This window comes from Aspergillus neoniger, assembly GCF_003184625.1.
Source record: "Aspergillus neoniger CBS 115656 unplaced genomic scaffold BO87scaffold_2, whole genome shotgun sequence".
NCBI lineage: Eukaryota > Fungi > Ascomycota > Eurotiomycetes > Eurotiales > Aspergillaceae > Aspergillus > Aspergillus neoniger.
The window spans coordinates 242,698-268,782 of NW_020291130.1; the positions used below are offsets into that span (position 1 = coordinate 242,698).

Here is a 26,085-nt window from a genome sequence, read left to right on the forward strand (position 1 = left end):
GATCGACGCTGTGTAATGCCTGAGGCATACATTTTCACTTGTTGTGTCCCTTGGTGCCTTAGGCAGCAAAGAGGGATAGTTGCTATCGTAAAGTTAGTATCTCCGCATCAAACAATCATCAAACATACTCTACGACGCGTGATTCCCCTCCCTCCTCACCACTACCACCCATATTCCCTCCACTCCACCAAAATCACAAAGAAGAATAAAAAATGTCCACCGACCACCACCGCAAAATCGAACTCCAATCCTCCGCCGACTTCACCTACCTATACGCCAACACCGTCGCGCTCTCACGAGCAAAACTCGACCTCCACCTACCTCCATCCGCGAACCCCAACGATGGACCGGATCCCATGCGCGAGCGCGTACGAGAATTAGTCGATGAGGTAAGACCCTATCCCTTTCCAGATCATACATATATATAAATCCCACAATGTCTAACGACGACATTGTAATCTATCCAGTACATAAACCGCACCTTCAACTCCGCCTCCCCCTCCATCAGCATCAACGGACTCGACTCCACATCTCCCGAATGGCCCTTCCCAGCAGCCTTCACAGCCCCCACCGAACAAGTAGAATACGAAGCGTACGACGGGAAACTAGCATCGCGGGTAACATCGCTGTATGCGCAATTGGAGTCGTTGACGACGACGGTGGCGCAGTTGAGACGGGATGCGCCGGGCCGGGCGGCCAAGGCGTATGCGGAGCAGTTGAGGAGGGCGTTGAGGGAGGATGAGGAGGAGGAGAAATTAGAGGATTTGGAAGGGGAGGGACAGGAGGAAATGAAGGAGGAGGAGGAAGAAGAAGAAGAAGAGCAGAGTGCGGGACGGGATACGGAGATGGCTGATGCGGGGACCACGAGCACAACGGCGACAACGACACGGACTCAAAGGAAGGGGCCGATGACGAGGTCGCGGGCGAAATTGGAGATCTCGCTGGGAACGGAGAATGAGGCGGAGAGGTGGCGGAGTGGGGAGATGGCGGAGGTGTATGAGGATGCGTTGCGGACGTTGTTGCGGCTTCAGGGTGAGGGGGTCTCTGTGGATACGAGTGGTGATGGGACGGAAGGGAATGCGCTTTCTTCGACGCTGGGGAAGGCCGAGAGGGCTGGGCGGGCTGTCGAGGTGGTGGAGAAGAAAAAGAAGGAAGACAAGAAATGAGTATTTGTTTAGGCTGGTCTGCTTACCACTGCATTGTTTATCGTCTCTGCTATGGGTTTAGGTCGGCGTTTGCTGGGGTCTTAGGATGATACCAATCCGTTTACAATGTGTTTACAATAATGAAAGATCTGATGGACACGCTCTGCAACGTTCACTCTAACGCTATATGAGTGTATACCCTGGTTCTACCTAGAGCATCCTGACCACGTAACACTTTTATCTTCTGTCCCCTATTACTGACTGCCCCGGCTCCAATCTATAAAAAGCACCTCGCGCCGCTCATATGGTGTTTGATATCTGACTGCAAAAGGAAAACAAGCACGACCAAAAGCAAAACACATTATAATAGGACCGCGGAATCCCCGAGAACAACTCTCAACAACCCTTCCAGCACGTATCTTGAAATATAAAAGAAAAGTGGGCAGGCGCCCGCGGAGTACCTCTTCCTAGCAAAACAGTTCTAGAAACAAAAGAAGGGATATAGATCGGCAAGATAGTGCCTGAAGCTTTTACCATATTGATCCAAGATTTAGACCGAAACAGAAACAAACCGGTTGATGACACAAAAGCCTCTATGCGGTGGCCTGAGCCTCAGCCTCCTTCTCGGCAGCAGCCTCAGTAGAAGCCTCGGCAGCAGCCTCCTTCGGGACAGCCCACTTGGGGGTCTTAGCCCACTCAGACTCCTGCCACGGGCCCATGTCGCTAAGCTCGCAGCCTCCGGCACACTGGCAGGTACCGCCGAACTCAACAGGGAGGTTCTCAGCGGGGACCTGAGCCAGCAGCTCCTTCTTGTAGTTGGAGCCGAGAACGTGGATCTTGTTCACGGTCACCGGGTCAAGGAAGCCCTTGACCACACTGAACACGCTGCTGAAGCCCCAGGGGGCGTTGATCAGGTAAAGCTTGCCCAGGCGCTCGGGGTAGTAGTTCTGGGAGATGGCAGACGCCTGCTTGACGTAGCCGTAGACGGAGGGGACGCTGGTGATACCGACGCCCTTCAGGTCCATGATGGTGCAGCAAGTCTCGAGCAGCTTACCAGCCTTGCGGGAGCAGGCGGGCAGACGGGGGTCGGCAAGCTTCTCATACTCGGTCACGAGGTTCTGGAGCATGCGCTCGCCGGTGGTGATCTTGTACATGGCATTGAGGTCAATCTTGCCCAACTTTTCGATGTAGACAGGACGGCCATCCTATTCGGGGTTCCGATAGTTAGCGTCTCGACCAGTCTAGCGGTGGAGAAAAAGCGGTCTGTTCAAAGTCACGCACCTTGTCCGTTTTGTGGTAGTACTGGGGGTAGTATTCGAAGACCTTGGCCTTCTCGGGGTACTCGAAAGTACGGACGAGCTCATCAGTGCCGAACTCCTTCCGCCACTTCTCGCAGTCGACGAACCTTTATTTCCAGAAGTGGCTGTTAGCGCGCGCGCTTCGAAAGTTTCGGGTTTCCATGATCACAGTGCATAGCATCTCGTAACAAAGTCTCCGTGAAACAGGAGACAAAAATAGAAGACAGAGACTTTCAACTCCGTTTTCCCAGTAGCACCCGCTTACGCGTAGGCTCCAGCAACTGACGCTAGTCGTCACATCATAATCAGGGAGCAAAAACGTACATGGTCTTGGCAGCAGCGACATCAAACTTCCGGGCTCTCAGGAAACGCAACAGCGTCAGAGTATCCAGCCTCTCGGTGTAGCCAAGCTGTTCCAGCTCGGCCCGGAGCTGCTCTACCTTCGCATCCTGCTCGGGGGTAGTGTGGCCAGGGTGGCCGGGTTGGTCTTCCGGCGCAGTGGTCGGGAAGTCATAGTCATCGTACTTGGACGGAGCCGCCATTGTGAAGGTGATGGTGGATGAAGAGGGTTGGGGGAAAGGAAGAGGAGGGGAGAGTTAAGAGAAAGTTATAGACCCGAAGGCGGGATGAGTTGATGGTCAAAAGGGAGGAGGAGGTAAGAGGAGAAATCGGGCGGTGCAGGGGGGGAAGAAGAGAGGAGGAGAGAGAGGGGAGTGGGGAGGGACAATTAAGCGGGATGTCGCAGATAGCAGCGGTTAAGGGGAAGGAGAAGAGGAGGAACAACTGCCTAGAATATTGAACAACTAAACTGGAAATTAACCTAGAGGCGGAGAGAGAAGAGGCAAAAAAAAAAAAAAGCCAGAAGGCGAGAAAGAAATGAGACGGGGGACGGAAACAGCCAAACTTAGACGGGAATCCAAACCAAGTCGAACTCACTGCAACTTTCCTACTACTGCTAGAGTTGACCACTCACTCACTACTGTACTTACTCACTGCCTACTTGTCTGGCCTGTCAAGTGGCAGCAGTCGGCCTGAATTGCGTGCCTGAAAAACCGAGGGGTGGCGCGTAAAGCGGTCAACCTTCCATTCCCCCCTTCTTCTTCTTCGTCTTTACGGACTACTCTTGAGGCGTCATGCGTGGCTGCACCTGTTTCATTATCGATCTAATTTACTTGTTGATTAGGACACATCCTGCTTCATGATCATCATTCTCACTGAGACCCCTCACAACCCCTGGTTTGCGACCACCTAAGCCTCTCCTTCGCCAATGCGCCCTTTCGTTTCAGGGCGGTCGCGCCGTTGCCATTCTACGCCCCGGCGGCAGTGACGTAGGTGTCTGGACCAATGCTGGTGGGTGTCTGGGCAACTTGGCCGAATATCACTCGGCGGAAATTGCTAGCCAGATATCCCCGACGATCGCTAATTTACATTGACTGATTTGAACAGCTCAGGTCGATCATATTACAGTCGAAAGAATCTCATAATACTAAACAATGTCCGGTGTTGCAGACTGCTCGTGGCCTAGACACCTCAGAGCATCATCCTCATTAAAAGCCATATAATATATGATTCCGGGGAATTCACAACGCTAAATCCAAGGCATACTGGTACATATAAACACAGTGTAACATGACGGCCGGCCTTACCAGAGCCGCTGAAGCAACACAGCGCACCAATCTCATCAAACCGCACTGACCCAATAAAAGACACTCAAGCGCAATATCATTCAACGGGGTATAGCCGTCGCAAGGACAAAACGAAAAGCAACACTGCTCAGAAACCCCCTGCTCATGACCACTCACCCCCGAGCCAGCGAGGGAAGAGTCCAGGACCACACGCTTGGGATTAACAGAGCTGGTCGCCCCACCACATTACTGCCCCGCATAGGAGCCCTATCTTAACAAAATCGGCAAAACGAAAACAAAAAAACGCAACTCATCTTATGCATCCATGGTCGACCCGCACCACGTCTGGGTGGGAAGCCGCATGGTAAAGTGTACAAATCAATCGTCCGTCCCCAGGTCATAACGTAGAATAGACGATCCAAACAGATAACACGGCCACGGCTCTCGGGACATGTCGGCGTATTGCCAAGACCAATTGTCGTTCATCAAATTGGCGGCATAGTAGCCAAGACCAAAGGCTGGCCTGTCTTGAGGCTTGCCGGTGACTATCCGCTCCGTTTCATAGACGTCGTGATAGAGTGTAAAGAGAGGCCATAGGTGCCGTCTCTCTACCACCCTTTCTTTCGTGCAAATCGTTTGTTCAAAAGTAGAAGCACCTTCGAGACATTGAATTGGACGTACTCCAGATCCAAGTCCTCCTGGTTGTCCTTTTGCATTTCGAGCAGATCATCGAGCTTGAGATCCAGCTCCAGAAGACCACGAGCACGGCCTGGCATAGTTGGTTAGATAGATAGAATGGTAAAGAAAAAGGTTGAGATCATGGCTTACCTTTGTAATGCAGGCTGATGACAAAAGTGCCTGGCAAAGGACTCTTAAACATAAAGTAGATGTTGGCTCGTCGGTTCTCTGGCACGTTACTCTTGCGAATGACACCTTCCTTCTCAAGCTGCTGGTGTGTAAATTTGTACGGCCCGAGTTCCTGGTGCTTCTGCTGTTTCCGCTGCTTGCCCTCGGACTGACTGCGGACGTTGTGAAGATACGACTTGTACGTTTCCAGCTGGCCCACCAAGTACGCATTGTGGTCGCGTATGGTGGCAAAGACTTCTTCCAGTTTCTTCGTCTCCTTCAAGACATTCTCCTTCAAGCCGCCCAGGTACGCCAGTTCCTGTTCAACCTCATCACGCAGGAGACTGAAGTCATCGGCACGTTCGATGACGCCCAACTTCATCAATTGATCGAGCAGTTCGATAGTACGGATTCCTTTCCGGACCATCACCGCATCGTTCTTGAGGGTCGCAGCACTCTCCGCAATGAGATATAGCCGTAGCGGACGACGCATTGCCGGGTGTTTGGGAGGGAGGGACCGCAAAATCTGGACGAAGGTGGATTTGGCCTCCATAAAGAAGACTTCTTCTTGGGTGATATCCAAGGCCGCGGTCAAATCATCAAGAGACGTCTCCCAGCGGCTAAACAAGGGCACGGTGATGGTCCTGTTTTCCTTCCGTGGGACCTGTGTTGGCGCAGAACCAAGCTCCTGCAGGATTTCATTGAGATGGGAGTGCTGGTCCTGGGCCAAAGCCAAGCTGTGTTTCTCCAGCAGAGCGTGTGTGGCGTACATTTCGTTGAGGGTAATCTGCAACTCGAGGTCTCGCTTCGAGAGCGCGACATAGTTGTCCATCTCCAAGCTCTCGTAGAAATCTTGCACATCACACAGATCGAGCATGAACTTATTCACACGTTCCTTGTTCTGCTGGATAAAAGGCTGAAGTTTCGCCATGTACGGCTCCTTGGCATACGAAGGTTTGTTGGCCAAATTCTGAAGCATCTTCGCGATCAGAGTCAACGTGCGCCGGGGTTTCTCCGTGGGCGTCGATTCAATCAACATGTACGATCGGGGCGTGACAATAGCGGGGTTGATGAAGCGAAGGAAGAAAAATCCTCCGATCAAGGTACAGATGGTCTGATCTTGAGCGTCCGGGTACTTGCGTCGAGACAAACTTCTGATCTGCTTGCATATCCACCGAATGCCGTACGGTGTCTCTTCCACGGACTCGATGATTATGTTCAAAAATCGGTTGGCATAGTCGGTGAGCATCTTCAATCGCGGTTCGATAATGGCCTGCACCTGCGCATTTGCCGCTGCATCTTCCGCCGTAACAGATCTCTGAAGACTTTCTGGCAACGAGCCCTGCTCCTCTTCGATCTGTTTCACCATGGTTTCATACACTTTGAGCGGGTTGATCTCCAAGTCGACGTCGCGCAGCTCGATCAGGGCATTGATCTGGTTGGCAAGGACTTGTTTCAGGTAACTCTGACCAGGACCGCGCCGGGTGTAGGTGGTCATCATGCGGGAAACAGGAGTGTTCTGGCGCAAAAGTGACGAGTATTCCGGGGTGTTGTCGAACTGATAGGTGAGGACAGACTGAAACATGGTAAGTAGCAGATGTTCTTCACGACTCTCATACTGATTTCCGTAAATAGTAAACATCACGGTTTGCAGGAGGGAGTCGATCTCGGACATGGAGACTAGGCGGCACAGGTGGGCGATGTGACGGGGTTCGGACTGGAGAAGGAAGAGGAGATTACCGTACTTCTGTGTTCGCTCATCGTTAGGAAAGAATCCCTCCTGGGGATCTATAGCGTCGTCGAGGTGGCTGGCAACTTCGTTTTGCTGGTACTGTCAGGAACTACCCATGCAAGAGACGGATCAATTCTTACTTCTTCCAGAGCCATACGGTTTTGGATCAGCAGGGCAATCCGTGAATCCAAGTACCGCACATCTTTTTCCAGGACGAAATTCTTCTTCGATTGCGTTGAAATCTTCGCCTTCAGTTCGCGCAGATATATTTGAGCTGTCGCATAAAATGTCAGCAAACGTTCCCAAGTTGAAAAAAATCACACCCAAATCCAGTGACTAACCTCTCGCCAGATCGTCTGATATATCCAAATCCCTGTCCTTAGCGTTCATGGACATGTACAGCGCAGTGACTGACAGCCGCTTCGACTGGCGGAGGGACCGCGTGTCGTGGGAAGACATGGTGTTTTGGCGTGTGACAGGCTGAAAGGAAGAAGACGATGAAGTCGAGGCTCTCGAAGCGGGTTGTAGCATCGTAGCAACGGACATTATGTGCAAGAAAGGAGCGTATAGAGGTGTGCTGGGATCGAGCAGCACACGATTGGGCGTTCAGGCGCGATATATGCGGGCGAACAATCAACCACACCGATACTCGACACCTTCGATATCGCGATTATGACAATTCGAGCTGTGGTCGCGGAGTTTGTGTCTTTAGAAACCACTGATCATTTGGAACAGGACAAGCGAGTGCAGCGACGCAACGCAGGTGTTTCAAAACCCCCTTATCGGACGTGTGGAAAGGCTGTAGCTGTAGAGGCGAATGAGCGATCGGAGCGAGCTCTGTGCACGGTTGGTGAGTTTAACGGTGTTGGCAACCTCGAGACGGGGGCGCCGCTAGTCGCGTAAAAGAAGGAGTAAAAATAGGATGGAGAAAAAGTAAAGGGCGATCGGAATGGAGGATTAACGTGTAGCGGAGCGCGATGGATGCGATCAACAGGAGGCGTCTCAGATACTGCCCGGCGGTTATAAGGGTTAACTTGGGGAGCAGCAAAGATAGGCGGTGGGAATAATTCCGAATCGGAGAGGGACGGAGGAGTTGAAGAGGAAATTAAAGAGAGATGGGTTGTGTGGTATGGAAGAGGAAATTTTCCCACTGCCGAAGAAGGAAGGAGGCGCAAGGCAAGGATGGAAAGGATTAATTTAGTGATTGATGGAGAGAGTGTGGAAAGAGAGAGACTGGAGAGAGAGGGGAGGGAGGGAGGCAGGAGGAAAGATGCCGGTCGGATGCAGAGGAAAATCAATCAGGGCAACTACTAACCAACAGGGGGAAGGGATCGGAATGACAGTGAATTAAGAAGGGAGAGAGGGTGATCAAGTAAGAGAAAAAAGAAGTAATAAGGGAGAGAAGAAGTGCGGTGAATAGAAAAAAAAAAATAATAATAAAAAGCGATCCCAATCAATCAACTTTGTAGAATGCGGTAGGATATCAGAGTGGAAAGTTGACAATGTGGTGAAGGGGATGACGACGACAAGAACAAAGAGGGTACAACTGGAGAGTTGGAAGTATTGAAGAGGGAAAAATCAATAATAATAATAAAAGTAAATAATGATCATTAAGGGAAGAAGAATAAGAAGAATGGGTATTGATTGAGCCAGTGCACCAGAGATCCAGGAGAAACAAGAAGAGGGAGGGGAAAAAAAGGCACAGGATGGTTCGCGAGTGGACTTAGGGAGGGGAGAAATAAATCCGCTCGAACCCTCGCGACGGCGTTTACGGTTGGTTAAGGGTGGAGTTGGTTTCCGTGACTTGCAGCGGACGGGATGGAGAGCCAAGCAGGTACCACTGCCACTAAACAAAAGTAGATACCTTTTAGTTGCGCGAGGATTCAAATTTCGTCAGGGCAGTTTGACCTTGAGTATGGGCTGGTGTGGACCTGCATCTAGTCTACACCTGCATCAATATCATGCTAAAGGTTGGTTTTCTTTTCTTTTTAGAAGTCAGTTTGATAAACGTGTTTCTTAAGACTGACAAATTCTCCTACTTGTATGTATGTATCATCATTTGTATTTTTCTTTTCTGTTTCTTTTTTATTTTCTCTTCCCTATTTCTTCTTACAGCGAGTGTGTCAATCAGTGAGGAACTAACTAGCACTGACTAAGTATTGCATGAGAGGGGGGAGGAGGGGAGGGGGGGGGAAGGAAAGGGAAAAAAGAGGGAACGGAGCACAGGGTGGCCCAACGGTTGAACGGATTACATGAAGGCCCTCTCTCCACCCAGACAGCCCCAGAGACCCAGTGAACAATTCCTGTTCCTGAAATTGGTCCCTACGGTCTTGGTGTGTCGGTCTGTTCCTCCCCTCAGGGATTATTATTTAGTATTTTTACCCACCCACCATCACCACCACCATTAGCAGCACACGCCTCCTGAATTTTAAGGACTGGTCAATCCATCCCGCATCCAGCTGACTGACTGTCTGACAGCCAGACAGAGAGATAGGCAAGACAGACAGAGACGAGGTTGAAATAATCAATGCGTCATGACTGTCAATCCAAGACAAAGAATTTAGAGACATTCTCCAGGTCAGATGTTTTGGATATAATATCTAGCCTATACCCATGGACGGAGAAATAATAAAATAAATTAGCGTTCGTTCAATTCCATTACCGCTTTGGGTACTATTTCTCCCCCTCCTCCCTCTCCAAGTCCCTCCTTCAAACCTTCGAAGGCCCTTAACATCATCCTCATCTCCATTCCTCTTATAGAAAAAAATAATTCGTTATCCAAACAACCAACAAATAATTCCGATTATACCATTAATCCAGTAAAATCACAGTAGTATCCATTAATCAATTAATTCAATCATCCGGATCGTCCCCCCCCGTCCTCTCCCCCAAATAATGATATCCGGATGATCGTCTGCCGCCGCTTCTTGACCGTCGGATGGTCGCCCATGCAAGAAGACGCAAGGGGAAAAATCCAGCGGAGCCCACGGCTTGCACGTACCGTAACCGGGGGGTGCAGATAAATGTTTAGTAGCGCGTAGGTTAGGTTCGGAGCTAAGCAAGAAAAAGAAATAGCGACACTAAACGAAACTAGATAGAAATACCAAGTAGAAGAGAGACTAGCATTATTTGCAACAGTAGTACAATAGTAGTAGCAACAATCAAGCCATTTAACACAGTAGAAGAAAATAAACAAATAATTATAAAACTTAAGATGATATCTTAATCTTCTTTTTAGTGCATCAGCCCATCGCATGGCACATTCCAAGGTTTTGCAGGAAATGTTTAATTTCGCATGACCTGAGTAGTTGTTAGTTAGTTAGTGCTGTAGATACTTTTGTAGTTTAGTCAGTCCCTTTTCCCCATCCGTCCGCTGGCTCGCTTTGTTTGTCTCTGTTTGTCTCTTTTTACCCCTGGCCCAGTGCTTCTCCGTCCACGGGTACCTGAGTCCCCGTAGTCCGTATCTAGTCTGTTGCCACCACACCCACCCACTCCTCTCGGTCGGGTCGGGGGTTTGGCACAGTAACAGAGTAAGAAGAGGAGAGGAGAAAAAAAAGAGGGGATCTACTCCGTACTCGACAACGCGACGCGGCACTAGTCTGAACTACTTGCTACTGCACACGCAACTGTGCGGAGAGAAAGTGGAGGGATGAAAAGGAAATAAAGATAATGAAAATCGAAAAATAAAATAGAAAATAAAAAATATAATGCACAAAATCTTGACAAAGTTTCGATTACACATGCATGATATCGCTTTTTTGAGTTACGACCCCATAGGTCAATCATCCTGTCATGGGAGGACATGATGGCAGGCAGGGCAGCACAAAATTCTGGAGGAGGGGAGAGAGGGGGGGGGAGCATGACTTACTCCGTAGTTCGTTTACCTGCAGGGCGCCCAGTTCCAATCTAACTTTAGCCACACACCACACACACTTGATGGGAAAAGTGAGAGAAAGAGAGAGAATTTGGTACCACCGGTTCACTAATCAGTACTGCCGGGATAAGATTGGTGAGACGAAGTTGCCGAGGGCGGAGTATGACTGAATCTTAAAAAGGACCAAGTTTCAGATTTGCGCGATTCGAGTCATCCATCCCATCCATGGATTGGACGGGAGTTGCATGTGTGGTACCTGCAGCACTGGTGGCTTTTTCATTTTTAGTACGTACATTAGGCCCGCCTGACACGATGGATTGATTGATTGATGGATTGTTTGCTTCGCGTAGAATGGAGAATTTGAAATCGAAATCTCATGTGTCGAGATGGTGTGCTTTTATTGGCTTTTTTTCTGACGAGGGGTCTGAATCAGTTGGTCAGTCATTCAATCATAATGCTAAGCGACATGCTTGATTTGATTCCTTCCTATTTACGAGGCTCACTGTACTGCTGTAGTCGTAGTAATTTTCCACAGTTGTTTGATAAATCTAGCCTGCAGATTTGCAATTCTCACGTAGTACAGGATCTAAAGCATGTCTAGGAATTTGGAGTCGGGTAATTATGTGGAATTGATGAGCGATAATGCAAGCCTATGACGATGCAGCATTGCGATGCGAGACATTTGAGATACGATCAATGTCGGTGGGTAACTACTGGCCCTGCCCTCGTGAGCGGGGGCTCCATACGTAGTAGAGATTCTACTCCCTCCTTATCAGGGATCGGCTATCTGCCAAGTTGGATGCATACCAAGCACCCATGGATGGATTTTGCCACTGCATTGTATCTAATTGTCTGTTATTCTTGGCCTGAATATCTTCAACAATAGAATAGCAGTCAATAACCGTGAATACCCTGTGGCTTAAATTCTTGGTAATCAGGGTCAGTTGTATGCATGTAGATCGACCGGGGTTCTTCATTCTGAAGCCTCACGGTGCATACTGCCGGGCTTGGCAGGAATACAGTAAGAAAAATGAGATGTTATAATAAAATGATGATAAATTATCTACATTCGATGAACGAAAGAAAAGAAAAAGACGGAATACCAAAGTAATCTACCTAATACAAATATCAATCCTGCATGACTCGTGAAGCGAACCGTGAAATTGAAACATAACATACTAAGTTCCCGCCCCAGGATTGACTACTACTCTATCTAGATAACATATCAATCCCAAAAATCCCTCATTATATGTTTAATTGTTAATGATCTCCCGATATTAACATGGATCCTGCGACAGGAGCAAACGATGGAAACGATCGACATGATCCAACTTAACCTCGCACAGATCCTACAGTAGTAATCAGCAGTGACCACATCTCGTCAGCGTCATCATTGTCTTTGTCATTGTCATTAGTAGCTTGATTTCCTCCACATTAATTACTAGTACATAGCAGATGTTGATGAACTCATATATCTATATAATTCGGCAATACAAGCGAGTAGTAAGAAAGTATGATCCAGTATACTATGCACTCCCTAATTACCTACAATGGTAGGTTAAAAAAAATCCATCATCTCAGATCCCGACTTCCTACCTTCAAATCCCTAAGTACCAACACAGTTTCAGAGAGAGTAAAAAGAAAAAGAAAATATAAGAAAAAAGCATTACCCACCCTCCCCAGTCCAGAAAGAAACATAGGTACTAGATAATCAACCCAACCCCAACTCTAATCTACTAAACTTCGATAGTCCACACCTGTCAAAAGCAAACATCATCCACTGCCATGCAAATCCAGCAATCTGATTATTGGATGTCACGGATTACTACTGGTCCTAGCTAACTAACAAATTAAGTATTTCTCATAACTAACTGAATGCATTAAGCTTGCTTATGCACTTATGCACACACTCCTCAATCGTGTACCACCTTCACAATAATGTGGGGTCACACATATTTTTGTTGCTGTAGTACATCCACCAAGTGACACACATATGCAATGCATGCAGCCTGCAATCTGTGCATTATGCACCCCAAATTTCAGTGTGTGGTTGTGCTGTCAGTGGAGGTTGTCTAGCATAGCAGGCTCTTGTGTTTGTGTTTATCATTTGTGTTGGGTTGGGTTGGGTTGGTTTTGTTCGGGATTGATACTGATAAGTACTGAAGGTTGGAGCTATGAGCACAGGATCTACAGTTAGTGTGGTATTTAATTGTCTTCTAAATTGGTTAGTGGAAAGCCAAAGAAAAGCGGTCTACAAGGAATGGAGCCATATTTATTCGATGAAGCAAAAGTATGTTGGATTTTATGAGAGCTTATTTTCCAGCAGTAAGAAAGAAAAGGAACGGCTATTGATACCAAGCTTCCAGGTCATCTCAAACCGTGGGTAAGACGCAAGAACAGTCATCCTGTTCTCAAGAACTGTCGTCACCCGAGAGGTAGCCCATGTCCCGCAGCCGGTCTTCATCCCACATGAAGAGCATGTATTGCGGGTGGCCAGAACCGGAGAAGAAAAGCCCCATCTCTAGATCTGGATTAGCAGGCTGTTCCTCCGCGATCTCGTACCAGAGACGGTGTGGGCCATTATCCTCCTCGATGAATACAAACGGATCATACATCCTTTTGAGCATTAGGTCAGTATTTGGAGAAAATTTCTGCTTATTGGACTTGGGATCGCTGTTTTCTAGCTTTCCCCAAATGGCATCAAATATTCTATCGCCAGCAGCCCTCCAGCACTTGAAGCGAAACTTTTCTTCAGCATTCAGTCCTCCCTGATGCCATTTTTGGTCCAATGTGCGCTTGAACGCCAATCCTCCTTCCATCTACAGATAGTTAGGGCTCACAATACACTTAAATGTTGGGCTCCAGAGCTCACCAAATAGTTGCAACCTTCTTTCTCAGAGAAAGAGCGGAGAGAGATCTCCAGCTCCACATTATCGGCAATGCACCTCGCTGCATCTATTAAATCAATTAGTATTCCCGCTTCCGTACCAAAAAGACCTTAGTCTGATCACGTACCATCATTGTGAAGAATCTTATTCACAGTTATCACCTGATACAGCATCCAGCCAGTGAAATTATCTAGAAAGCTCTTCCAAGGAGCATTGGCTTCCATGCGAGTCATAGTGTGGCGGGGTATGGTGGTCATCGCCTGCAATAGAATATCATGTATGTAGAGGGCACGTTCGACTCGTAGCAACTCAGTCCTAGAAGCGGTCCTCGACGTGAGCCTACCATGTTTTCCTGTTTGTCGCTCAATTGTGTTTTCAGTCAAACTTTTAGCATACAATTGGACGAGGGAATAGAACCACAACATGCTGCGGGCCTGCTCCTCAGATACTTCCTGCTCCAACTCAACTTTGTGAGTGTTGTAACGGAATAGGAGAGCCGCGAGGCCATAACTCTTGTACCAGTCTGGTTGGACCATGTCATAGTGGACATACGCATAGACTCGGATCTCCTTGGGGATAGTGTTGTACATGACATGTCTCATCCAATTGGCTCCATATGGTGCAATTTTCTGTAGCATTTGAGGACATTCCTTTTCGATGAGAGCATGCACTTCCACGGCAGGAATATCAAGCAGAGTGATCTTGTTCCGAATGTTTTCGGGAAAGTCGGAGAGACTTGGTCCAGTAACTCCCAGATTCACCGCAGAATGACTTGACGCCATTTTGTAAGTGAAGGCGCTACTACGTTTGTTTGTAGAAGTGTTCAGTTTTTCGAAATTTGTTTTTGCTATTTGCTAGGCGATAGAAGATTGAAGAGGCGTGTTGCTGGGGAAAAAAGGAGATTTCTAAGAATACTTGCCTCTTCTTATAGTTGTTCGAGAAGGACACACTGGGGAGACAAAATGCCTCAATCGAGGACATGCTAAGGAGATGTCCATTATGAAAGTTCCATGACGGTAGTTCCCATGGATTGGCCTTCTTGCTGCGTGAGAGAAGTGGAATGTCCCTAAGTAATCTGGAGCAGTATTGAATGATTGCATCGGAAACAGCCAGACATTGATGTAGGAATAAGACTGCATGACCACAGATAGAAGGGGCTAGCAGGCGCTAACACCGCTGCTTCTACACTAGGAGACGGATGTATGTCTTTTGGAGACAATGAAGAAGCGACATCAGGCAACATCACTCAGTCAGGTGACTATCATAAGGGAAGGGAAAGCACGAATTGAACAACAGCATACAACCTATCAATCAATACTACTACTAAAACTTTATCCTTCCCCGAAAAGAAAAAGTGGACCCCAGACACCCGAATGGCCATTGAATCTCCCCGAACAAAGCCCTTTCATCCACCGGGCTGTACGAACCCCTGCGCATTCCTGCATGAACCCTAATTTGTATCCGATAAGCTTAAATTCAGATCCTACAATGATGAGATAGACATGTCAAATTAAGCCCTAAAAACACACATACGACATCACCGGCAATGCTGGAGAAAAACCGATAGTTTCTCAATTACCCGCAGCTATTCTTTCAGCCGCAATCACATGCAAATTTCCACCTTAACGGAGTTGTATTTCCTCCGTTTCTTCAGCACCGCATTCCTCCAATTTCCTCCGACACCACTATCACCACCTTGATACCTCAATCCAACAAAATGCCCTCCCTAAGAACAACCTACCTAGTAACCTACAATACCATCAACGCCCTCCTCTGGCTCTACATCTTCTCCTCCATCATCCTCTCCCCCTTCCAATCCCCCCAAACAACCTACGCTACCCTCGAACCCTGGACAAGATGGACCCAAACCATCGCTATTCTTGAAATCCTACATGCTGCATTAGGCAAGTCAAGCCCCTATCATCATATACCTAATCCCTTCACCACCCCCACCACCAAACACCAAACACCAATAACTAACTGCAAAGAAAAGGCCTAACCCGCTCCCCCATCTTCACAACCTTCACCCAAATCTTCGCCCGCAGCGTTCAAGTCTGGGCCATCAACTACGCCTACCCAGATACCACCAGTCCCTCTCTAGCATACAAGTACATGCTGCTGGCATGGTCCTTCGCAGATGCAATTCGGTATTCTTATTTCGCGGTCCTAAGTGCCGGTGCTCCGGTGCCGGGGTTGTTGAGGTGGTTGAGGTATGCATGCATGCACTTACTCTTCATTTTCTTCTTCCATTGTGCCCCCATTCATATAGATAACGTGACTGAATTGAATGGATTAGATACTCCCTATTTCTGATCCTCTACCCTATCGGCATCGGAAGCGAATGGTGGCTCATGTTCCGGGCGCTGCGCGTTACGAATAGCATCCCTGTTCAGGCGTTGTTCGTTTTCTTTTTGTTTCTTTATGGTCCTGGTGAGTTTTTCCCTTTCTCCTCGTTGATGTCGATTTGTAGGTGGTATGGGATGGTGGTTTATTGATGATTCATGTGTAGGTTCGCCGATGATGTATTCGTACATGGTTAAGCAGAGAGGGAAGACTTTGGCTGGGGGTAAGGAGAGGAAGGAGAAGCAGAAGGCGTGAGTGTTTGGTTGGTTGGTTGGTGGATGCAGGAGGTGGTTGGTTAGTTATATACTAATATTGCAGGGGATGGATATGATTGGTGGTATGGTGAGCTACGCTACGCTACTGACAACTAGTATTGACGAATAATACAATTGGAACAGACTGGACTAGATAAAATTGAATTGATTTGAAGTTAGAAACCGGGTATCGCTATGCATTTACAAACACTATGTCCATGCCCATGCTTTTGCGCACCATTCCTTTGACAAAGAAACAACACTCCTTTCTATCACCTTTAACAAATCACCGGAACGTAAACGCCTTTCCGGCAGTCTCGCGCTTCTGTTTCCGCACTCCCGACGGGGCATCGAGCACCTTCGCATAAGGGTTATAGCGACGCCTAGACGGGAGTCCCGAAGTAGCCTTGGGGTTGGCATTAAACACAGAGGCAGCGGACTCGTAGTTGAAGGCAGCCTCCTCTTCCTCCTCTTCTCCGTCCTCCTTGGAGGCAGACTCAGGTTGTGCTGCGGCCTTATTCTTCTTCTCCTTGCGGCGCTGCTTTTTGGATGGCTTATCTTCAATGTCCAACGAGGAGCTGGCGTCCGTGGTAGGACCATCGATTTCCGACGAGGCGGACTGCAACTGCTCGACTGTCTCTGCGGGGGCAGCCTTGCGCTTGCGGGGGGCACCCATCTCCTTGACGGTAAAGTACTTGTTCTCATCCTCCTCTTTCTTTTCTTCCTTGACGGCGGGAGCAGAGGGAGCGGGTTTCGGCGTTTGAGGTTGAGCGGGGGCGAGCTTCTCGCGGGCTTCGGAGACGGTTTTAGGCATAGGTGGGAGAGGGAGGGAGAGACGTAGAGCTTCAGCTGAGGCAACGGCGGAGTATTCGGGAACCGTGGGGGGTTCTTGCGACTCCAAAACGGAACCCCAGAATTGGGATACCTCGTAACGAGAGACAGTGGGCATATTGGCCTCTGCTGGGGATTGAGATGGGACATCGACTGCCTGTGTCGCCGGTGCGGCTGGTGTACCCCTGGTTGGCTTGACATACACGTCACGCCATTCAGGGCCTTCAGCACCCTCATCCTTCGCCTTCTTGATGACTTCCAGAAGGTCTACAGCGCGGTTCTGGACAATTGGCGTCACGGGCGACAATGTCCGGAACAGGGTGCCCAAGTCGAGCGGCATAGTGTGAGCAACCCTAAAGAGAACGTGCTTCGGGAACACACATTGCACGCCTTCATCTTCCTCTCTGGCAACCTCGTCACGCCACTGATGTACTGCCTTGAACACGGCAAACTGTTCCCTGTTGACCACGATCGAATTGCGAGAAAGGAGGTCGTACCAACCGCCCGGTCCTTGACCAGTAGCAGCATCGTAGACAGGGCGCTCGTATACTTGCAGAGCCTCTTTCTTCGACTGCTCCAAGACGTAGTCGACAAGGTTGTTGTCAGGTAGGGAGTTTTCAACAAGTTCATTGCGAATGTGGTCGTAGATGTGAAGAAGGTAGTGAGTATCGGAGCGAGCGTAGTCGAACATGCCTTCCGGGATCGGCCGAATGCGCCAGTCGGCCATCTGGTAACGTTTATCGGCTTCGAAATTGACAAACTTCTGCAGCAAGAACTTCAAACTGCGCTTCGGGTAGTTCAACGCGCACGCAGCATGATACGTATCGAACATGCCAACGACATACAGTCCCAAGTCGCGCTGAAGCCAAATGATATCCATCGAGGAACCGTGAAGCACCTTAACAATGTTGGGATCCGTAAACACTTCGTTGAGAACCTGCAGCTCCTCCCTCCACGGCTTAAGCGTATCGACAACCCAATCCTTATCCCGAGTGCTAATCTGCATCAAGGAAACGAGACCCTGATACGAGTGCACATCGTGATGCTCCAGATCAATCGCAATCTCCTTCGCAGCCTTAAGCTCCTCCAGCATCTCCTTTACACCTTCCTGAGTATCCACAAAAGTCGCCTTTGTCGACTCCCACGGCTGATAATCCACTGGCGGCGACACACTGTACGACGAAGCGGGGTACTTCGCGGCACGGATCTCCGTCTCGTATGGGTTGACATATCCGACCGCAGAATCGGACAATTTCAACGAGTCCTTCAACGGAACGACAGCATGGGGCTTCGTCTTAAGCAGCGGCTTGAAAGGGGCGGTATCGGTGTTATCGGCCTTGCGCTCAAATAGCAATTGCGGCTTCGGGATCTTCGACGGGCCGTAGTCGTAAATGGTCGGGAATTTGGCGGGTTGCTTCTTCGCGGCCTTCGCAGCGGCAGCGGCAGCCTGATCTTGTTGCGACGGGCTCAGCTTCTTAATAACACCAGTGAATTCATCCAAGCACGCGTCGGCCTTTTCCAAAAGCGCATCGATAACATCCACGACACCGCGCCAATTGTCTTCGAGGGAATCTTCGTCGTCCAAAGTCGGCGCTGAAATATCGGTCCCGGCGGTGGCGGCTTTCAGGATGGACGAAGTGAGCGACAAGAGTCGGTTGCTCTGCTCGTCCAGGGAATCGGAGACCTCTGCGTTAGAGGTGCGATGGAAATCGAGATCTTCGGCTGAAAGTTGACCGGCGGTGCGCGTCACCTGCATCAGGGACGACTGCACCTGTTGCTGTAACGAGCCAAAATCTGCTGTGGAATCCATGTTGAGAAGCAGAGACCAGACAGACAAACCCGTTGGACTCTGGCGGCAGCAGCAATGGGGAGTGGACTTGTCTTTCCTGGATAAGAAAAAAAAGCAGTCGGAGGTGGAGAAAATCGTCGCGCCGGTTGAGGCTGACCGCCTACTTGAATAGTACTAGTGAGCTTCACGAGTGATCTCGAAGATGGATTACATAAGGTGCAATGAAGATGATCTCACCTGGAAAGCAGGTTTCATTTATATGCACTCGAAGATATCAGCATCTAGTCATAGACAAGAAATAGATTCATCTATCTCATACCATTGATTATCTGTGGAAAAAATTGTCCGATTCATCCGACCCAAGATGTCAGCATCAATCGCCCCCGAGTGCAATGATATCAAAGAGTACGACTCCTTCACCAGCACACCTCGACACATATCTTATCTCCAACTAACAATTTGAGTAGAAAATATGACACATGCTTCTTAAAATGGTACAGCGAAAGTAAGTCTCATGTCTCTTACACCAAGTAAGCATATAACTCACCAATCCCCGCAGAGTACCTCCGTGGCAACACCGCCTCCAACGATTGCGACGAGCTTTTCAAGAAGTACAGGGCTTGTTTGAATGTATGACTCTACTCAAACCAGCTCTCAAGCTATTTACCAAACTAATCTCGTCTAAAAGCTCGCACTGAAAGAACGGGGTATCGACACCATGCTTGATGATGCTCGCAAGAGTGCGAAGGAGAGCGAAGCTGAATACACGCGGAAAAGCTGATGCGTTGTGTTCACGATTTTTTATCAATCTTTTCTTTCGTTTCCTTTCGTTCCTCTTTCGATGTTTTTTCTTGCATTAGAGATGTTGGTTACGATGGACCTCCCCTCTCCGACGACATAGGGTTGGTCCAGAAACCCCGCCCAGCGAAGCATTCATCTCATCTCATCTTATTTTGTTCTGTATCTTACTCTCCTATCGGGTGTTTCATTGTCGAGAGAAGACGAGTCTAAGATTGTATTATTAACACATGTCATTATGGCGTTTTGGGTGCATCTCTCTAGACACTTTTGCTATCATGGCAGGAGTTCTAACTGTGGTATCGAGCAATACTGTATCTAGCTAGGTTGTACTATATATGATGCATATACTGAAGGTTAAAGCTTGATCTTGCAACCAGTCTCTATATCGTGTATCAACATTATATACTAGATTATTATCTAATGCGACATGAATCATATACTATCGATGCCCTCGCCTCCTCAATTCGCCTTGGCCAAACGCCCCTGGAACCTTCAGTATCCCGTTTGCTGCAGTTCCCATGCCTCCAACCATGGACGAGGAACTGCTGCTGCTACTACTGGTCTTTCGAGGCTGTGTCAGCATCGACCATACCTCAGTCATGCTCGCCCGGCGCGCAGGAAGCATGCTGTACTGCATGCCGTACAGGTTGCGGCGGTGGATAGGAGGCACAAAGCGGCCGGTCACGAGGCAGAAGATGACTTGTGGGGAAAGATAATGTTTCCGTAGGCGATGACCCAGTTGGAAGTACTGATCAAACATGGCACGGAGAGTAAGAGGGATAGACTGTTCAGGTTAGCATTTGACGGCTCAGTGGAAATTGGCTACAAACCTCAAGGTGAATATAAGGCACGCTGACGCTCGACTTGCTAGTCGAGGACTTGTCGTGCTCTTCACGAAGCTCGAAATGTATCCCACCTGAGAATGCAATTAGTTAGTTGGCCTTCGATGAGAGGTGAACGTAACGCACCTGGCAGTCTCCGTGAGTCCTTGACTCTGAGCATCAGTGCAAAAAGCGGGAAATGATTCAAGAATGCCAAGCAGGTATCGAGAGCTGCCTTAAGCGAAATGATCAACATCCGCGCGCTCGCGAAGGCGAGATAGAAGACGATAACCGTGGGTAGGAGGAAGAAAAGAACGGTGAACAAGATGGTCCCAAGAAGCAGTTGGTCAAGATCATAATCGCATGAATCTATACGGTTGCGAAGCACGTTTCGCTTCTTGCCGCGGAAAAGATGGAAAAGCGAGATAATGATGGTAAGTTGCCAGTTAAAAATCCGGGCAGAAGCGATGTAGAAAGAGTAGATATGCACTGTCAAAATAGATATGAGGTCGGAAAACAGGGCAATTGGCATACTTGCCCCGGCGAAACTGGAACAGCCGACAACGTAAATGATATGTGGTAGGTAAGGTTGCAAGTTGGCAATGCAAGCTATGGTTTAATTAGCCCAAAATAAAACATTAAGAGGACTGGGAATCCAAGCTTACCCGCCCAATTTTCTATGACCCACAAGAAAAGGTCACCCAAGAACGCGGCGAGTTCGTTATTGAGCTTAAGACCAGCCGGCCAGTCCATGAGCCAGGAAATAGTACCCTGTAGCCCTTCCACTGTATAGCCTGTCAAGATGAAACTGATCTGAAAGGCGACCCAGTTGGCATTGTCGATAATGTATGACCCTAGTGCAATTCCAATAATCACATCGTTGGCGACAAGCCACAAGCTGTTGTAGAAGCGAATGTAGTCCGGATGACTCGTAGTCACACTCTCCCAATTATCTTTCCTCTGGCGTAGTTTCACATATTGTATGGGCCAGTAACAGAACTGCTGTAATCGAATATCCACCTGCTGAGCTGTCGCAGATATGTCTTTCAGAGCAGCGGCATCAGGACGAGCGCGCCATTCGAGAATCTGCAGGACAATCTCTGCAATCGTGCGATGGAAGACAAGCCCAACAATGAATATGCGGGTAATTACAGGCCAGATCCACTGCCAGAAGACATAGGAAACGCCGAGAACGAAGAGATCCCACAGCGTAGTAGCGGATTCTACAACTCGCTCACCCACACTCATGCTTCTCTTGACACGGATGCCTACCAAATGGCTATTCTTCTCCATGAGCTTCCCCATCTCATAAGCGCAGTTGACCTGGTTGATGATGAGGGGGAGTGCCTGTTCTTTAGACGACGGAACATGCTTGACTACCGTGTGGAGCTTCAACTTTTCCACCAGCATTCCAGCTTGAGCCTTGTCCGACTCCTCTTCGGTATCAATCTTGTCGGATACAGCATCTGATTTATCCGAGCCAAACACCTTGTCGCCCAATGCCAGAGAGATCGGTTCCAAAGACATGTATTCCATCCTGGTAGGATGGGGCCGATGAAACATGATAACCTGGACAGACAAGTTTGTTTCCGGCGGACAGAAGATCCGAGGGACCTTGCCTGACGAGCTCGTAGTAACATAGAGATGGGACGGATTGAAAGCCGTTGGCGGATCTGGCGAATTGGTCGATCCTAGGACATGCATAGCCGAGCGTCCGCATAGAGCAAATATCCGCACGATAGGATGGGGGCTATTGCGGAAAAGAATCCCCGCCCGCAAAGCGTTGTCGACATTCCGGGGCTATCGGCCAAATGTTAGCTGCCTCTCGCTCCCAGCATGAACACAGTATAACCCAGTTTTACCTCCACATCTTCCAAGACCGTCAGAACGAAAAAGTCCACCTCTGAATTCCGCCATCCAACAATCACTCCTGGCGACGATGACCGGGGAAGATCGTATGGCCAAAATACCCGTAGCAACCCATCGCTCATGAGCATGTTGACATCCTCCAACCGCGATCAAAAGGAGCCTCGACGGCGTAGTTGTTCGCGCGCAGAGACGCCCAGGTGCACGTATCGAGGGTGCTAATTAAGAAAATCAGCATTGTTCGGGATCTTATAGCTGTATGGCTGTTCCGCAACAGCACGACAAGCCAGCCACTGCGATAGTAGCATACCAATTCACCCTCAGTCGCAGCTATATGATTGATAGGAAGTACAAGCAGGAAGAAGAATACTGATAAGAGGAGGAAGCCTTTTGCGGTCCGTGTCTATTGTCGAGAAGAAGTTAGCCCGTCCGTTGTTCAGTTACCGCGATTGCGCGAAGGAACAGGTAGCGAAACGAAGCATACCACAACACCGTGATCCCACGCAAATATAGCCAATTCGTATAGGCGAGTAACAAGATCCCACCTCGCGGTGATGTAGCCCGCTACGAAGATACCGAGAGTGAGGATGGAAAAGGGGTGCATGAATCAAGCTGTCCGGCGGGTGGTCGCTTCAGTTTGCGCGCATTGCTGAGGGGAGTGAAGAGGGCTGGAAGCGGAAGCGAAATTGCCGAAAAAGAGTGACGATCGCACAAGACAGGCTGACAAGTCATACAAGAGGAGATCAAAGACAATGAGAGCTTTTCAATCAGCCGGCAAGCTGGAAGTCTCAAGGCACGGAGTGGACGATGGGGAAGATGCGGACCGCAACCCTGAGGCGTCTAGATCTCCGCGGTCCCACGTGACTGGGTATACATCAATGCTACTACACAGTACGATGTAGATGAAGATCTGAGGCATGCTTTTGTATTGTGCGCCTTACACTAGATTTAACAAAGAAATTTCTCTAGACATTTACCCATTGACCCATGCCAACATACAAATAATCCCATTCCGAACTCCCAGACGCTATAATTTCGAATAGCAGCAAACTCATACCCATGACTTACAGAGCTTTAATGCCCTGGAACACTTTGTTCGCTTGTAACTTCGGATCAGTGTTGACAAGGTCGCGCATGATCTGGCGCTTTTCTTCAACCGTCAGGTCCTTGCCGGGTGCCTCGATTGCTTCCTTCCACTTCAGCAACATGTCCTTGAGGAGGGCACTTCCCTCCTCAACTTCTTCCTGCGAGTACTTGTCAAGTGACATGTTGGACTCTTGTCCCTGTGCTCCAGAGGAAGTGAAGTCCTCAAGCTCGTCTGCCTTCTGTCGCGCCATGTTGACCACCTTCTCCGGGAAGCGGACCAATTCAGCGACGTGAATACCGAATGACTGGTCACAGATGCCCGGTTCGACGCGGTACAGTAGCGTGACCTGGTCCCGCTTCGAATCTTTGCTCTCTTCATCGCCTGTGCCATCACCAATGAAAGCCACTACATGTAGGTTCTTGGCCGACTTGGGGTAGCGATCGGCCAGGGCCGTCAATTCGTGGAAGTGAGTTGCAAACAGGCCGAAACAGCGAATCTCGGTGACGATGTGCTCTGAGATAGCCCATGCAAGGCCGAAACCATCGTATGTGCTCGTTCCGCGACCAAGTTCATCGATGATGATCAAGGACTCCGAGGTCGCGGACTTGAGGATGTTTGAGGTTTCAAGCATCTCGGCCATGAAAGTCGACACACCCTTGAGCTGCGAGTCACTCGCACCAACACGAGCAAGGATACAGTCGAATATAGTCAGCTCCGCCTCGGAGCAGGGGACGAAACAGCCCGTCTGAGCCATCAGCGCAACGACGCCAATCTGTCGGATATAGGTCGATTTACCACCCATGTTGGGACCGGTAATGATTAGGAAGGAAGACTCATCACGAATGAGCGACACGTCGTTGGTGATGAATGAAATATCATCCTGCATTTCCATGCAGGGATGCCGCGCCTCCTTCAGAATCGTGTTTCCAGTACCGCGCGGGTGAATTTTGGGGCGGACATAGGGCGTAGGGGCGTGTACTGCACAATGCGCGAAGCTCACAATAACATCGAGATGAGCTAGAATGCCAGCAAGCTGCTCCAGGACAGGGCAGTAGGAAGCAGCTACACCAACAACCTCGCTAACCAGACCAGTCTGGGTGCGGTTGTAGTTGGAAGACAGCTGATCATGTTCGCGACGGAGCGTTTGCATTGTCGAAGTCGTAAAGTAGACACCGTTCTTCTGGGTTGAGCACTCCTGGTACTCTCTCTTGTTGCGGATACAGCCTGCCTCGTTGCGAGTCAGTCGGAAGCACCAGCCATGCACACGATGGTTCTCCAGGAACAGCTTCTTGTCGACTTCTTGGTCCAGATCCCGGCCCACGCGACGGTGTTCCGAGTCCATATCGTGACGCAGCTTATCCAACTTCTTGCGAATGATGCGCAAGCTCTCGTCGAACTCCGGCTTGATAATGAACTCGTGGTTCTCCAACGCATCTAAGTCCACCGTCGTCTCAACCATCTCCTCCAGCTTTGCCAAGTTATCCGAATGGCTGCGCAGCTTAGACGTATACTCCGCCTCCAGAGGAGTCTGATACTGCTCATCCATCACATTCTCCAGCGACGCAACAAAGCCCGGCAGGCGAATGGCGACTTGATACACACGCACGACATCCTCCAATGTCGCCTGTTTCCTCTGGAATCGCTTCGCCAAGCGATACAAATCCGGGATCGAGCGCAGATGCTCCTCCTGCATCGTCTGCCGAAGCTCCGTGTCCATCACAAACGACTCCACCAGCTGCTGTCTCTTCTCAATCTCAGCCTTATCCATCAACGGCTGCTTCAACCACTGCGCCAGCAACCTGCTTCCTACCGGCGTCTTACAATGATTCAGCAACCCGAACAGACTCATCGACTTAGATCCGTCCCGCGGACCCGGCATGAGATTCAAAGCCCGCAGCGCCGACGAATCCAGCTTCATGAACTGCGACAAATCATGCTGATACAGACGATACTGACCGAAGTTGGACGGATCCGTCATAACGCCGAGATACTTTATCAGCGCCGCCGCGGAACCCATCGCCAACTTCAGCTCAGTCTGCGGCAGCGTCCCCGCAGACCTCTCATCCCTCAACAACCTCGTCAAATCCTGCTCGATATCTCTGACCCCAAAGTCACCACTCTGCCTCTCCGACACTGCAATCCCACAACTGTCCATAATATTCCTCACCTTCCCCAGCTCCACATCCTTCCTCCCGGCATCCATCTGCACAAGACACTCCTTCACTCCCAACTGAATCACCAACGACTCCAGATTCGAATAGACATCATTATCCAAGAACTCACTCACACCAAGCTCCCTAACACTCGCATCCGCAAAACAAACCCCCACACTCCTCGCCTCCCCGGCCTTCGCAGATATCTTCACAGCCAGAATGATCGGCGCCCCGGCCTCAATATTCAATCCACCCACACTCCCCAATTCCTCTTCCACATCCTGCAAGTTTCCGGGACTAGCCTGCTTAATGAGTTTCCACTGTCCGCCGCGCCCGCTCGCAGAGCCCCAGATCTCCACTCGCCGATTGAGTCGAAATAGCGCCTCGCGAAGAAAATTGCGGAATACAGTCACACTCATCGTCACGGAGGGCAGGCCGCCTGTGTCGCTCCGGCCGAGGTTGCGGATCACAGAGGTGGTTTTGTAAACGGTGCGAGCGATGAACTCGGCTTCGGCGCCGTGGGCGGAGTACCAGTCTCCGCGGTCGAAAACTCGAATTGTCTCATTGTTGTTGTCATTGTCGGAGGAGGAGGAAATGGAGCGGTAGAAGCGGATGAAGCCGACTTCGTCGTCCACCTAGATAGTACGATTGGTTCAATGTCAGCCAGTTTCTCTTTTCAAAATTTCTTAGAGCAGATGGAGCTTACCTTAAGATCTGGTCGAGAAGACATGA

The 26,085-nt window shown here is 49.4% G+C and overlaps 9 protein-coding genes across 9 annotated transcripts; 4 read left to right on the forward strand and 5 right to left on the reverse strand.

The window, feature by feature from the left end:
- Positions 1–212: 212 nt before the first annotated feature.
- BO87DRAFT_454887 (uncharacterized protein) lies at positions 213–1,166 on the forward strand (the record flags this gene model as incomplete). Its single annotated transcript, XM_025628599.1, has 2 exons — positions 213–389; positions 468–1,166. 2 exons carry the CDS (start codon positions 213–215, stop codon positions 1,164–1,166), a joined length of 876 nt encoding a protein of 291 aa, XP_025484510.1.
- A 141-nt stretch (positions 1,167–1,307) lies between these two features.
- Positions 1,308–3,143, reverse strand: BO87DRAFT_372252 (SEC14 family lipid-binding protein). The gene is made up of 3 exons (XM_025622236.1): positions 2,768–3,143; positions 2,427–2,550; positions 1,308–2,350 (listed from the first exon to the last, which is right to left on the reverse strand). The coding sequence occupies exons 1-3, from the start codon at positions 2,983–2,985 to the stop codon at positions 1,739–1,741; spliced, it is 954 nt and encodes a 317-aa protein (XP_025484511.1). The 5' UTR covers positions 2,986–3,143; the 3' UTR covers positions 1,308–1,738.
- Positions 3,144–4,676: 1,533 nt separating this feature from the next.
- Positions 4,677–7,192, reverse strand: BO87DRAFT_382115 (Ras GTPase activating protein IRA2; the record flags this gene model as incomplete). Its single annotated transcript, XM_025624590.1, has 4 exons — positions 4,677–4,837; positions 4,897–6,739; positions 6,787–6,920; positions 6,988–7,192. 4 exons carry the CDS (start codon positions 7,190–7,192, stop codon positions 4,677–4,679), a joined length of 2,343 nt encoding a protein of 780 aa, XP_025484512.1.
- A 126-nt stretch (positions 7,193–7,318) lies between these two features.
- On the forward strand, positions 7,319–8,942 carry BO87DRAFT_392709 (uncharacterized protein; the record flags this gene model as incomplete). The annotated part of the gene is made up of 4 exons (XM_025625023.1): positions 7,319–7,409; positions 7,674–7,768; positions 8,430–8,480; positions 8,817–8,942. The coding sequence occupies 4 exons, from the start codon at positions 7,319–7,321 to the stop codon at positions 8,940–8,942; spliced, it is 363 nt and encodes a 120-aa protein (XP_025484513.1).
- Positions 8,943–12,880: 3,938 nt separating this feature from the next.
- On the reverse strand, positions 12,881–14,190 carry BO87DRAFT_437881 (uncharacterized protein; the record flags this gene model as incomplete). Its single annotated transcript, XM_025627870.1, has 3 exons — positions 12,881–13,339; positions 13,393–13,475; positions 13,536–14,190. 3 exons carry the CDS (start codon positions 14,188–14,190, stop codon positions 12,932–12,934), a joined length of 1,146 nt encoding a protein of 381 aa, XP_025484514.1. The 3' UTR covers positions 12,881–12,931.
- Positions 14,191–15,084: 894 nt separating this feature from the next.
- On the forward strand, positions 15,085–16,156 carry BO87DRAFT_348734 (putative membrane protein). Its single transcript, XM_025620984.1, has 4 exons — positions 15,085–15,312; positions 15,402–15,618; positions 15,705–15,838; positions 15,918–16,156. The coding sequence occupies exons 1-4, from the start codon at positions 15,126–15,128 to the stop codon at positions 16,004–16,006; spliced, it is 627 nt and encodes a 208-aa protein (XP_025484515.1). The 5' UTR covers positions 15,085–15,125; the 3' UTR covers positions 16,007–16,156.
- Positions 16,157–16,161: 5 nt separating this feature from the next.
- On the reverse strand, positions 16,162–18,702 carry BO87DRAFT_372255 (exosome nuclease subunit RRP6). The gene has a single exon (XM_025622237.1). It carries the CDS (start codon positions 18,644–18,646, stop codon positions 16,292–16,294), a length of 2,355 nt encoding a protein of 784 aa, XP_025484516.1. The 5' UTR covers positions 18,647–18,702; the 3' UTR covers positions 16,162–16,291.
- Positions 18,703–18,869: 167 nt separating this feature from the next.
- On the forward strand, positions 18,870–19,790 carry BO87DRAFT_454892 (uncharacterized protein). The gene is made up of 4 exons (XM_025628600.1): positions 18,870–19,030; positions 19,093–19,130; positions 19,185–19,255; positions 19,314–19,790. The coding sequence occupies exons 1-4, from the start codon at positions 18,990–18,992 to the stop codon at positions 19,404–19,406; spliced, it is 243 nt and encodes an 80-aa protein (XP_025484517.1). The 5' UTR covers positions 18,870–18,989; the 3' UTR covers positions 19,407–19,790.
- A 75-nt stretch (positions 19,791–19,865) lies between these two features.
- BO87DRAFT_297022 (mismatch repair ATPase MSH2) lies at positions 19,866–26,083 on the reverse strand (the record flags this gene model as incomplete). The annotated part of the gene is made up of 8 exons (XM_025619011.1): positions 19,866–20,210; positions 20,257–20,342; positions 20,395–20,736; positions 20,913–22,047; positions 22,110–22,253; positions 22,690–22,762; positions 23,182–25,988; positions 26,060–26,083. The coding sequence occupies 8 exons, from the start codon at positions 26,081–26,083 to the stop codon at positions 19,866–19,868; spliced, it is 4,956 nt and encodes a 1,651-aa protein (XP_025484518.1).
- Between the last annotated feature and the right edge of the window lie 2 nt (positions 26,084–26,085).